The following is a 13,845-nucleotide window of genomic DNA, read 5'->3' as shown; positions in this document are numbered from 1 at the left end:
GTTCGGATCTCTTTGTGTATGACGAGTGCTCAACCAAACAGCTACTGAGTTGTTCTTTTTGGAGAACTTGTCAAACTAGTCTTGAGACAGAACGAAATTGTGACTTTAAACCTCGACGCCCCGAACGTTGGCCAATTTTTGGTGAGCATCTACGCTCCAACTTTTTGCGGGGCAGACCGCTGGCACTAGAAGGCGGCTTTTGGGCTGATTGGGCATGTTGATTAAGAGGCGGAGCCTGTCGGTGAGAGAAATTACTCTGATTGGCTGTTCAGCTAAAGTGACGAATCATGCACGAGAAGAGAAACACAAGTGAGGAAAGCAAGCAAACTACTAAAGTCCAGATAGCACACACAAAATGTTTCATTGTTATCTGATCCGATCATTCCAATACACGATTATTTACACAATGACATGGCAAATGCTGCTGTGTTTCATGTATGTATCCTTACAACTGCTTGTATATGCTAGTTCTTCAGGTTACCTACATGCTAGTGTGTTCAAGTGCAACTTCATGGCGATGTGAGGCGCTGCAACAGTTCTTCGATATCAGTTTGGTGTATCTGGTATGTATTATGTAATGCCTTTACCTTTGCCTCCCATCTCACTTGTTCTATTTTCTAACAGCACTGTAGGTCTGTGCCGCCCCATTATGTTCTGTCACTCATTTCTACATATGATTTACAGAGACACTGACGCTTCACGAGTAATTACTCTACTGGCAGGTTGTAAAAACTATATTTTATTTTTTTTAAACGCATATATTTGGTCACTAAACTATTGACATTGTTTACAACTTAAACATCTATTATAGCGTATGGTATGTCTTATAATACCGTGGTAGGTTACTTAAAGACTTTCATATTGGGCTGTAGAAGGAAAGGTTTTCATCTAATCTACGAATAAACATCCACTCAAATGTTCAAGCAGTGTGACACCGCTGGCACTGTTGAAGCCACCAGATACCCTCCAGGACACACACACATACACACACACACACACACACACACACACACACACACACACACACACACCTACACACACACACACACACACACACACACATTTGCATCATGTCCTCAATGTGCTTATTGTCTGTTTCTTCTCCCAAACATGAGGAAAGATGGGAAGATAGTTTAAACATATGCAAATATGTGTTAAAGCACACTCCTCATTTGACTTTTAAGCTTGTGTGAGTCACTCGCTTTTCACAATATGCAACATTGCGTGGATTCAACTTCTGCTGACTTGGCATCCTACCACTTTGTTGTCTGTGGCGTGTTTCAGGGCAGGCTGACAGCAGCATGGGGAATGTAACGGGAGCACATGTGCGTAATACACAAATTCCCAAACGCTTAATAACAGCGTAAATAATCTGCACTTGAACTTGACGGAATTCTCAGGGCACGAATGCGTCACAGTCGTGCTCGCTCAGCGGCCTCTGTGGGATTTGATGGGTTTGAGTCTCTTGCATGCTCTCTTAGTATGGAAAGAAAAGTACTGTTAGACAAGGTCTCGTCAGGCCTGTCATGCATGCCTTACTTTAGCAAAGTATGGATGCATGACAGTGTGTTATGTACAGTACATCTGTCTGTATCTAAGGCATCACTACTTCTCAATTAGTTCTTATCTTGAATGTCTTACAGTAATCTCTACAGTGAGATAATAAATCAGCTTCCATACCTTTCAAATGACCTGCAAACAAGTAAAAGATTATCCAACAGACGTCACGGCTGGTTGATTGGTTGATCAAATTAAGCCTACACTGGGGAGATACTTCTAATGAGGTAAGTTTACACTGATTAGATACAATCTGCTACACTTTGAGAGTACAAGATGTACATGCACATGCAGTAGCCTTCTTCAAGAAGACTGAATTACATGCAGCACAGAACATTTAAAGAATGTGAAAACAGAAAGAAATGGATGTTAACCAGAGCAACAGGTAGCATTTTGCCTGTTTGCTACTCCTCTGCCTTCTTCTTTTACCCATCCCTTAGCACCACGGAAACTTCTGACTCATTGTCTGGCTGTATTGATTTAAGTGATGAAGGCTGTTCCCGCCAGGCTTTATGTGTGAAACTGGGTCACTCTTTTGTAGTCTGAGTGTTGCGTGTTCCATCTACAAGCTTATAGTTTATTCACCTAAACTACATACTTATTCAGAGTCTAAAAAAGTAAAGGGAAAGACGTTTATAACATTTATTAGCTGGACTGGATGTTCATGACTGATATCTGCAACACCATTTTGCCCAGTCAATGCTCTAATTTAAGAGACTGTTATTACATTTTCACAAGTAGATTCAAACTACTGTTGACATTCCTTTGCATGGGGATTCTCATTACAGAAATCTACAATTCAATTGCGTCGGTAACTGAATTATGACCAGTTGTAATTCCAGCGTTAGATCATTTAATTCTGACTCGTTATAATTCCAGTTCAAAAACGCCTTTCATTTTTTTAATGATTGATGGTGGAACATCATCTCCTGCGTCTGTTCTGAAAAAGACTGCAAAAGTCTGCCCCCCAAAACATTCTGAACAAACAAGGCAGAGATCAGAAAGATCAAACAAACGATGTGTTAATTGGTGAGCTTTAGAGGCGCTGAAGATAACATCTTCCCCCGTACACAACCACCTGTTCACCTGTAAACAATTACATCTCTTTATTAGCATTCGTCATTCTTTTCTTCACACTGTGTGATGAGCTTTTCTCAAGACTTGACAGATCAATTTCTCTAATCTAAGCCTGGTACCACGCCAACCACTTGACCCCCAGCATGAGATAAGATTGTGGCGTGCGCTGCGGTTAATTACGTAACTAAGATATGTTGTAATTTATGCCATGTGCATTCAGTTCACGAGTAGTAAGCAGCTTTTGTGCAGCAGTTCATTTATCTGTCAGCAGGCCGGACCAAAGGTCTGGAAGCCTTGGTGTTTCTCTTGTAGCAGATCCATTTTCCTTGTACTATTGTTGCCTCAGAAATGACTGGTTTACCTTCAATGACAGAATACGGTCTACAGTCAATGCAGTTTCCTCTAATGGATACATCATGATGCATGGAAATTAATTCCTGTGTCTTAACAGCTTTTCTTAGAAGGAGGTTGAAAATCAAACAGGTCCCTTGAAAATACTAGATCACAATGAAAAGTTCTTAATGCATTATTGCAGGCTCATGTAATGCTGGAGAAAACAAACCCAGAAGTGTTATCTTGTTTAATAGTGCAATAGTGCCTCGCTCTCCTTTGCTCATTACAGCTTTGTTTTTCCTTTAAATCCCCTGAGGAAAAACTCAGACTGAAGGTTAGAGGATGGGCCTCAGAAGTGATGTAATCATGCAGGAAACAGAGGAGACACGCACACCAAACATTGTTGTGTTCGGGGAAGTGATATGATTTGTTTACGGATTGTGGTGAAACGTCTCCACCCTTTGTGGACAAAGGTTGCCTCAGGGGTAAGTAATTGCCACAGAGGTAAAAAAAATTGCCACAGCGGTGAGGTGGACCAAAAAAACAAACGGGGAAAAAAAGATTTCTGCACCGTCAGCCTCTCCCACTTACAGTGGGTTTTATGGATTTTAGAGCTAGGAAACAATGACTCTGATTCACCCCCTAAAGGAAACTACACTACTTCAAGTGTAAAAGAGGAAAACACATTTCTTTTCTTCCCTTCTGTTATTCTTCCGTCTACAGTCTCGCCCTCATTTGCCTGCAGGAGGGAGAATTAAGTAATTCGCCAGTGGGAGGGAGGTATGTCAAGACACAACATTTTCTAGCTGGTTCCTTAGTGTCAAAATATCTTCAAGTAGCACATTCATCTCCTGCTGCTGCAGCGTTCTCATTATCTGTTGTGATCTCGACCTCAACCGTCCACAATGAACCTGGGAGCTGTGACAATCCAGCCATTGCATCAGTGGCAACAAATGAATGTGTCTCTTTTTTTTTGCATTGTTTTCTGTAGCATATGTCAAAGTTTTGGTCTTACTTCAGCAGTAAAAGAAACAGGATCATGTGCAAACTGTAGCAGTTGATGGCAGACAGAGGTTGAAGGTTAAATGTTAAAAGGGGAATATTTGCTTGTACATTCGCTCCCGCCGATTCTTCACGGCGCAGATCAAAGACGAGCCTTTGCTTTAAAGAATGTATGCTGTTCAGTGTGACGTATTCAAATATTGCCGAATAGCTTATAAAACTCAGCTTTTGCAGTATTTTGAATATTGTCCACACTGTGATCGGCATTGCGTAAATTTACCTTCAGATTCGTTGCTGAGCAGCAAGACCTCGCCACTGTAGAGCCAGTGATCATTGACACACACCATCCTCCATGAGGGTGTGACCCCTGACACCACAGTGACTCACTTACATAACTGTCAGAGGCACCCTCCGGTGGTGAACTGACTTTTTTGACAGCTTATGAGTTGTAAAAATGGAATCAGCACAGCCAAATATAAAATATATGGTAAATTGTTTATTAACAATGTTACACAGTGTCCATCCTCAGCAGCAGTGGTTCTGCTGAGTACACATCTGGCTATATCTCATTTGCTAGGATTCTACAGAAAAAAAATCCAAATATACATACAGAACACAACTCCATCAAGGACTTAAAAAATTAATTTAGTAAAACATGTATGTATAGGTTCATATATCTATATATAGATATATATATAAAAAACAGTACAGTAAAAATTCCATACAGATTCAAAAAATGTGAAAAACATTGTGTTTTAGTGCAAAACCATTTTATAATATAAAAATACTGTGTTGTAATTTATTTCTGAAGAATAGAGGACTTGGGACCTGTGCGAGGTGAACAGGTTAGAGGTGTGTGTCGGCGATGGGGATTCGTCTCAGCTCAACTATTTGGGAGTTGGTTATGCTCCCTCCGTCGTGGCTTCCAGGGATGGACTCGTTATCGCTCAAATTAAGGCCGGTCCCTAAAACAGACAGGAAAGGTCAGATTGCACTTCCATCTAAACACGTGATTTGTTTTGGTGTAGTTATTCTTTATGTGCAAGAATTTCTGCATTACATGTGCGTGTGTTTTGTCTTTTCAGTTCTTCATATATTACATATACCTTAATACTCAACAGTAGTGGTGGGCCACCTAATATACAGTTTCATAAATTCAGTGCAACAAATCAACACAACTAATCGTTTACAGTGCTGATTATTTGCCACATTTGTCATGTGCTATATGTCATAGTCTCTGTGTCATCAAACAGCGTACAGCACGGTATCAGCCATGGTAACGAGCTGTACAAGGAACTGACTGACAGACTCTGATATAAGAGTAGGAGGCAGTAAAACACATTAACTCATTAGGAGACAAATGGTATACAGGTATAAACGTCATACAGCAGATGCATTTCAATATGTATGTAAATTATAGTCCGAAGGCATGTGTACTATTTACTGTGTACAACAAGAATAAACTATAATTACCTTCACCCAGAAGGTTACCATATGTTTTCAGTGCTGTTTGTTTGCACGGTTTCTTGACAACTTCCAGAGTTCAATATATTTAGGTGAAAAAGTAGGAAACATGCCAAACAAGAAACAAGAGATACGTTTATTTCTGGATCCAGCAATTGTAAAAAGGATTTATGTGAGGCATTTCTGAACATTTTTACTATTTTGCATTAACTACAGCACTTAATTGAATGACAAAAAAAATCACTAAAATATTTTGATACAAAAAGGACAACATCTTATATACTGAAAACAATTGTGCAGCCTTGGTGTGATTTTATTTCTCAGGCATCTACAGATAAGAATCATGTATTGATAGTTTGTTCATATGATTCACTTCAGTGTTAACATCCTATTTTACAATATTTATATTTATATTTATATTTATATTACACTGAATACCTGTCTCTGCCTTGATAAAGGTTGTTGTAGTAATGTAATGTAATAATGGAAAAAAAAGTCCAGGTCTTTTAATGTTCTAGTAAAGTGACACGTTGCATTTCATAAGTATATTTGAGTGTTGCCCATAAAGCAAAGGTAGGTGCTCTCAGCTTCCCTTTCCTTGGTTGAACGCTGACTTACAGAATGAGGTGACGTATGACTCCTAGGACAGACCCAGAGGAGCATCCAGACCTATGCTGCTTCCTGCACTCACGGCTCCTTCTTACACTGAGTGATAAGAAAAAGCTGCCTTTTCACAGTAAAACCAACGTCTTAATGATCAGCTCTTAGTCGTACTAGAGTACATGTGCTGAAAGTACAAGTGTGCTTGTGTTTGTGTGTGTGTGTGTGTGTGTGTGTAGACAGTCATTACAGCGTTACTTACTGACTGACCCCCGTCAGGTGATGCCCTATTATGTACTGCTGACTGACTGATTGAGTTTAAACCAGGCTATACCCTCAGTGTGACACGTACTGGCAAAGAGGTCAGAGATCAGCAGGGCAATTGGGAAATAAAAGAATGTCCTTGTGACTGGTACTGGTAGAACAACAAGTTGAAAAATGAAGTTTTAACTGCAAAACACAGAATATTATATCTCAAGATTATCAGACGATTGTTTTTATGAAACTTTTGAGTCAACATTCTATTTTCCACACAGAAAAGATCATATATTTTCTTACGGCCACGCCAGAGACCTGCGAGGAGTCATCCGAATTCACTTAACGAAATCTTGCAAACCTGCCTCTTTGCTACACTGAATAATACAAACAATAACTTTAATACTGCTGAGTTTGCTGATGATGGGACCGATAAATACCCTGGCTTGTTTGCTGGAGCCCCGAGGCTATTTAAGGTTGAACACCACACCGGCAGGGAGAGGTCGGTAGAAGAGCAGATCAGAGACAAATGTCTTGCTGCAACAACTGGTAGTTTACTCCACGAGGAGCAACACACATACACACACACACACACACAAACACACACACACACACACACAGACAAAAACACACCTCTGGCTCTGACTCAGGCTGTCGCCACATTAAAATAAAAGGGTGAGAGGTTAGCTTTTTACTGAGTGTAACACTATCCTGTCCGCCTAATCCACATTCATTAACACCCGTAAATCTCTTGAACTCACACCTCACACTCACACATGGTTACAAGTTTTGTTTTTCTAGGATGCATGCTAGCAGGTATCAAGTGCTGCTGCATACAGGAGAGAGTATCAGGGACTGACAATGACATGTAAGCCAATAAATAGCATTCAATCCCATGGATGAGCACCACACCACGATTTCCATTATTGATATATTGATTTTTTACAGTATGCTTTATAGCCAAAGTTTGATGGCATCAATTGAATGTATGGGACACTGCTAGCAAACAGCTATGACTACAGTCTATTTCCCCAAAATCCCACAGAATAATACATGCATGTAAGATCACTCATCACATTATAATACAACTACTGCATGCCTCAAATGGTTCACAGTTTCTTCATTTTGCGATGTGACTCTAAAACCAATTTCATGTCAGCAAATTACATCTTCACCAGCATCACTGTCACGTGTGTTTTGAACCGTTAAAGGCATAATATTTACACGTTACATGTTGGCAAATAAGGCTCACATTTTGAGATGCGTTGACTATTGTTGGGACAGCGCCAAACAGCTCAATAAATAAGATGTCAATTCTAAATTTGAGGCTACAGCAGATTCTCGAAATAAGTTCACGTCTTTCTCGTGCTCATTTTAAAGCGGTCCGTCTCTTTCTGGTAATGTCCCATGTTAACAGCAGAAGAGTGTCCCGGTGGACGGAGGCTGTTGCTGGCTGTTGTCCAGCTGGGCCTGATTCTTATTCAGACACTGTGAAGCATTTACGCTGTGATTTCAAAGAGTGAGGGGAGGACGTTCTGTGTGTGTCTGCTGCTGATACATCAGTGAGTAAGTTTGGTTTGGGCCCTCAGCTCATTAAACATTAATGGCAACAGAGGAAGAATTGTTTCCATGGCAACAGAGAGATTTAGGGTAAGCAGATGAATGACTAAGTAGGGCTGAACGTAATACAGTAGATATCATAGATACTGCATGTATGCACACGTTGGAATAATGAAATACCCAGACACACATAATAGCATTGGACCACCAAAGGCAAATGTTTCATCATCTCTCTCTCTCGCTCTGTTATAATTCAGTCTAACTTTTATAAACTTATAACACATCTTTGTATTTGCCTAAAGCCACATGTGGCACGCCTGATTACAAAGTATTTTTTATCTTTGGAGGATGTTGTGTTTTTCATTAAATGTTTAAAATAGTATTGTGGCCAACACACTGTATTGGATTGTGGTGACCATTCTTCACAGTACACAGTGGCTTTATGTTTATATTTCCTGGAGAAAGTACTGGACAGAAGTGTTCACAGGATGTTTCTATGCATTCAGTCAGAGTTTAACGAAAGCAACGTTGATTGACTCAATGCGTCACTAATTATTCTTGTTAAATGGTCTTAAATAAAAAGAAAACACTGAAGGAGAAGTTGTGAGGAAAGTGAACAAAAATGAAGTCGGAACCTGTAAACTCTAACAATTTTGTGATAGCACTATTGATACCAAAGAGAAAATTCAATATCATATTGAATTCCTGCCTTGTGTTTTTACTGCTGTGTAATCTGCTGGAAAGATCTTTGTTCGTGCTGTTGCCTAGCGTGGCCAGTCCCCAATAAACCTCAACAGGACCGATTGATGGAATGTAGGAGAAACTAATTAATAAACTAAAATCAATGTGCAATATAAATGAGATATAATATCTCTCTATAATATGAGTTTGTATGCTTCTTTGTAATTTTTAGGTGAAATAACATCTGGTCATAGTGTTATGATAAAGATGCTGAAAAACTAGTTAACAAGAAAGAGCCTGTTTGAGGAAGGACGACTTGTCGAACATCTGTGTTTTGGTGGGGTCCTCACCAGTTTTTAAGGCGAATATAAGGTCGTCAAACTCCTGCGACTCCTCGTCTGCGATGACTAGATTGCTGTTGATGAAGCCTCCCTCGGTGGTGTACGCCCCCATCACAGGACTGGGTTTAAACACACTGCTGGGCTGACTGCTGGGCCGCAGCGACGCTCGTTCCCAGTCTGCTGACACCTGAAACACACAGATACACGTATAAATCCGCTATGAGCACATATTGTTGCTATTGGCCGAGAACTTTGATTGAACCTTGATTTTTATGTTTTTATGTTTAATCACACACTGTGCAATGTTTGGCATAATACATTTATTTTAAACCCCACTTAATAAAACTTCAAAACACATGATTGTGATAAAAAAGAAAGATATTTGATTAAAACTTAAACATTTTCCTTGACAGCAGCAAAGTAATATGAATCGTCAATTAATTAATATAGCACCTTTTAAAATAATTTTACAAGTGATTTGCAACCAGTAATTAACATTTTATGTGGAGTAAATTTATGTATTTATATATATATATATCACAGTACAAACAATACTGTATTCAAGTGTTGTTGATAAAGATTAGTCAAACGCCCCATTAACTTCACATGAACGCAGGGCAAAATCAGGTCGACCATTCTCATCATCAATACACACACACACACACACACACACAGACTTAATTCAGAGAATGGCTATGTCTGTCAGCCATGTAACCATGTCTGTGATGAGTTAGGGTCAGGCAGAGTGCATGTTGCCCCAACACCCCGAAGGGTTAAAGCCAGCGGACAGGGTCACAGTGGGTTCATGGGGTGAGAGCAAGGTCATTGGGTTTAGGGTTTCATACTGAATCAGCCTAAATTATGCTGCCGGCACAGTGAGACAGATGAAAGCATTTTATTTAGAGTCCAAAAGTAGTATTTTGTGTGGGGGATAACGACTATATTCATGCATCCATGGAGCAACAGATGGATGGGACAGAAAAAAAGATGACAGAGAGTGAAATAAAAAGAGGAAACTGTCGATAGTGTAAGAAATTTGAGTAAAAAACTGTAGTTAGTAGATATAATAAAAGTGTTTAATAATTCATAATTAATAATTCATAGTTAGTCATAATCATAAGGGTTTTGAGAATGCATAATTAAGATAAACATAAGCATAAACAAACATGCAGAAGCATGAAACTTCTGCCAAGTGCAGAAGTTTAACTTTCATTTTGAAGGATTATTATAGATGGGATTAAACAATAACTGACAATCATTGAATGTGTTAGCTGCTCAGGAGAGACAGATGTGAAGACAGGCGTTTGCTGAGCTGAGGGTGGGTAGCCAATAGAAATTGAGATAGACGGAAGGGAGGAGTCGTGAATTAATATGTGGGCGGGTGAGAAGCGTTTTTTCTGCCTCTTTAGTTTGTGAATCTGCTGGACGGCTGTGTCCTGGGACGAGAGGTAGTTTTTTTCCAAATGGGGTTGTATTGTTTTAATATGTCATAGGAGTGTACACTCCAATGTATTACTGTAAATGTACTTACATCAGTGGAATTAAATTCCTTATAATTGTAAACCAGTTTGGGTAGCGTTATTATTGCAGCGTGTGTGTCGACGGCACAAAGCCGGCCACATGGCTGGCTCGGCCTCCCCTTTGTTATGAGGTAAAAAATACTATCTTAACAAATTTGGCACCCCAGATGGAGACTTTCTTGCCGGCCTCGCTGTGTGTGCTGACGGCGGCGTTAGTCAAGCAGACAATCCTGGGCCCACAATATCGGTAGGCAGAGCCGTTTCATGAAATCTGTGAGTTAGCTTCTAGGATCTTAGAGGTATTTCTGCTTGGCTAAGCGCTGCTAACGGCTAACGCTCCGTTGCCGGTGGGTACGTTCCACGAGGGAGGCCATGTTCCACTGAGGTAAGTACGATTTGCTGTCTGAAGTATGATGAACTTAAGGGATTAGTCAAGAGTATAAGGATCCTAAGAATTAATTAAAGACGGACAGCGCTGTGTAATTAAATCATCACATTGGTACCAAGCAGTTGATTAGCTAGAGCGGACTAGCTTAGCACTGCTCTGAGATCCTCCGGCTCTGGGGTGCATGGCTGGGTTTGTGCTGACAACTGTTCAAAAGCAGGTATGTAACTTGGCGGACTGAGATTTCGTGGCATTCCGGCTTTGGCTTGCAACCCTTTGCGGGTCTCGTGCATGAATTTTCGGGTCTTGAAAGCGTACGCTGTGTAGCGTAGCTAGGCTAGCGGGAGTTAGCTTCTGAGGCTGTGGCTTCAGGAAAGACACACTCGCTTGTTTTGGCTGTGAATGTATAATTAGAGGGTCGTGTGGATGATTCAGAATACGTAGAATAAAGGCTTTTGGCGGTGCTAGGCGGACTGGGCGAGTGGGTGACGCTGGAAGTGTATAACTCGTGATCAAACGTAACAATGACCTCGGGTCTGGAGAAGCTAAAAGCCTGTTAACCGGAGGTTTAAGGGAAAAAAACCGGACGATAAGTCCGATAATACGTGTGACTAGTCTGTGTTTTAGCAGCGTGGAAATACGTTTAAACTGATGAATAAATAAGTCCAATAATACGTGTGACTAGTCTGTGTTTTAGCAGCGTGGAAATACGTTTAACATGATGAATACCGTTGCATGACCTGTGGTAGCTATAAGAGGAGCTAACGTTGGCTACGACGTAGCTCCGGGTTTATTGTACTGTGTATGAAAAATAAAAGTGCTTGTAAAGAAAATAACTGCTGGAGTGTGAGAGGAGACAGAAGGCGTATGAGTGAAAATAAAGTGTGGGATTTTGGTGAAACTTGTGTGTGCGTATGCTCCATTAGAAGCTCCGTTTTTGCTGTTAGCATTCCGTTAGCATATTCCGTTAGCATTTACGTAGTATATTTGCTGGCAAAGGCTGAATGTAAACAGGAAGGTAGATAAACCGTAGAAGAAGAAAACGCCAGAAAGCAACTCCACCAACTAGTGGCCAGGAGGAGTAACTGCTAGTTAATGATAATAATAATATTAAACCTAGTGTTTTGAATCTGTCATTACATTAGTACTAAAAGAGGCTGACATCTGGTGACTTAGAGAGACAATCACAGCATAGTTTTATGCCACCCAGTGGCTTCCTAGATAAATTACACAAAACAGTCTTAGAAATTCATTGTCTATGACCTTTGTGCTTACATCCTGACTTTAGTTTTAATTAAGCATTATAACTTTAGTTGTTGACTTTGGTTTTAATTCAGCATTTTAACAAAGATTAATGGTTTCAGTTGTTCTTCAATTCTTGAACTTAATTGTGATTCATTCTTGTGCAGACCAGAGTGTAAGTGCAGTTCAACAGTTTGACTTGCCTTGGTATTTCTGATTGAATATCTTGAACACAGTTATTGATTTTTAAAGTTGAATTTAATATTTAATTGATTAATTATTCATTGTTTTTTAATTTCATTTTACTTCCAATTTTAAACCTTTCGAATTCTGATTTGGAACTGGATTGTGATTGTGATTCTGATTTAGATGTTGAGTTTGATTTCGGAATTCCAGCTTCAATTTTGGATTCGAGATTCCTTCACATATCCAGTATTGACAAATTTTGGTACACTTACTATTTTACATAGTTCCTAAGAATCAATTTTGACACGGACGGCGCAACATATTTGAGAGATCGTTGACCTCTCTTACACTACAGACGTATGCTAACATTTACTGCTGAACTTTTGGCAGTTCTGTGTTTGTTTTAGTCAAGGTGCGTGGTTGAGTGGGTCCAGATCTGGGAAGTGGAGCAGCGGATCCCAGTTTTGGAGTCAGCGGCCACACGCCATACAGCACAGAGGGTGAGTTGACTTTGATTCATGTGATGACAAGCATGCACATTTAATACACACATTTGAATACTCCTAGGCTGCATAATGTTTACATTAAAGAAGCAGAGTAAGGAAGTAGGAGCACTGGTAAGAAGACTAAAATGTGAAGTAAGAGAAGTAGAATGCATCAGAAAAGATTTGCAACAGCAGATAGAGGAAAGACGAGCAGAAAGTAAAGAAGACGAGGATATAAAGAGCATGCAGCGGCGGCTGCTGAAACTTCAAATAGCGGCGGCTGACAGAGAAATAAGTAGAAAACATCTGGCCAAGAAACAGATGGCCGTAGCCAAGGCTCAGGCCTCACAACAGCCCCAATATCCAGCTGCACCCCCGACCTCATACCAACCAAATCCAGCAGTACCAGCCCACACAGTGGTGTACTACCAACCTCCACCACATTATAGAGGCAGAGGACGTGCACGAGCATCTAACAGAGGGAGAGGTAACTACAGAGGAGGTTATGAAAGACCTGTAGGTAGAGGGAAGTGCTACGTATGTGGGAGAGAGGGTCATTGGGTAAGAGATTGCCCACATAAAAGGAGAGGAAGACAGATCAGTGCAGCACCACAACATGCTCCGTTCCCACCACAACATCAGCAGCACCTACGACCAGGTCCAGCTGGACCTCCTCCCGTGAGACATCAACAGATGCCCATGCTGTCACCAGGACCATGGGGGGGGTTCACTGTATAGGCAAGATACATAGATGGTTGCCATGTGATCCCTTACAGCAGAGATATCGAGGTGAAGGGGGGATATGGTAAGGTGTCAAACATTTATGGTAAGGTGTCAAACATTTTTTGTAGATCCACATTTAGAATCGTTTTCAGTAAAGGTGCTACTCACAAATTTTGAGATTTAATAACGTCATGATAAACCACAACTAGACTTGCTAACTCTAGAAATTGAGAAATATACGGGAGCTCTAACTAACATGAGCCGAGTGTTGTTTTCTCAGGTGACAAACGCAGAAGCAGCAGCTGACGAAAGGAAGCAGGCTGATGTGTCACCAGGCAGTCTGGTGTGGATAAGAGTCCACAGACGCAAGTGGAGTGAACCAAGGTGGACCGGTCCATGGGAGGTAGTATTGGCAACCTCACATGCAGTAAAGG

General features: G+C 40.6%; 1 protein-coding gene across 1 annotated transcript in view; it reads right to left on the bottom strand.

Moving 5' to 3' along the window:
* Window positions 1–4,600: 4,600 nt before the first annotated feature.
* The window catches only part of adgrv1 (adhesion G protein-coupled receptor V1), a gene marked incomplete at its 5' end in the record, with an annotated part of 98,105 nt that continues 88,860 nt past the window's right edge, over window positions 4,601–13,845 (bottom strand). The window contains 2 exons of the mRNA XM_079270996.1: window positions 4,601–4,934; window positions 8,880–9,057. Coding sequence (XP_079127122.1) covers window positions 4,816–4,934; window positions 8,880–9,057 — 297 coding nt within the window. The 3' untranslated portion in view covers window positions 4,601–4,815. The remainder of the gene's footprint in view (window positions 4,935–8,879; window positions 9,058–13,845) is intronic.

The sequence above is a fragment of the Melanostigma gelatinosum genome (genome assembly GCF_949748355.1).
Source record: "Melanostigma gelatinosum genome assembly, chromosome: 6".
NCBI classification, from domain to species: domain Eukaryota; kingdom Metazoa; phylum Chordata; class Actinopteri; order Perciformes; family Zoarcidae; genus Melanostigma; species Melanostigma gelatinosum.
The sequence above is the reverse complement of the archived record's forward strand: the minus strand, read 5'-3'. Positions and strand labels throughout refer to the sequence as shown.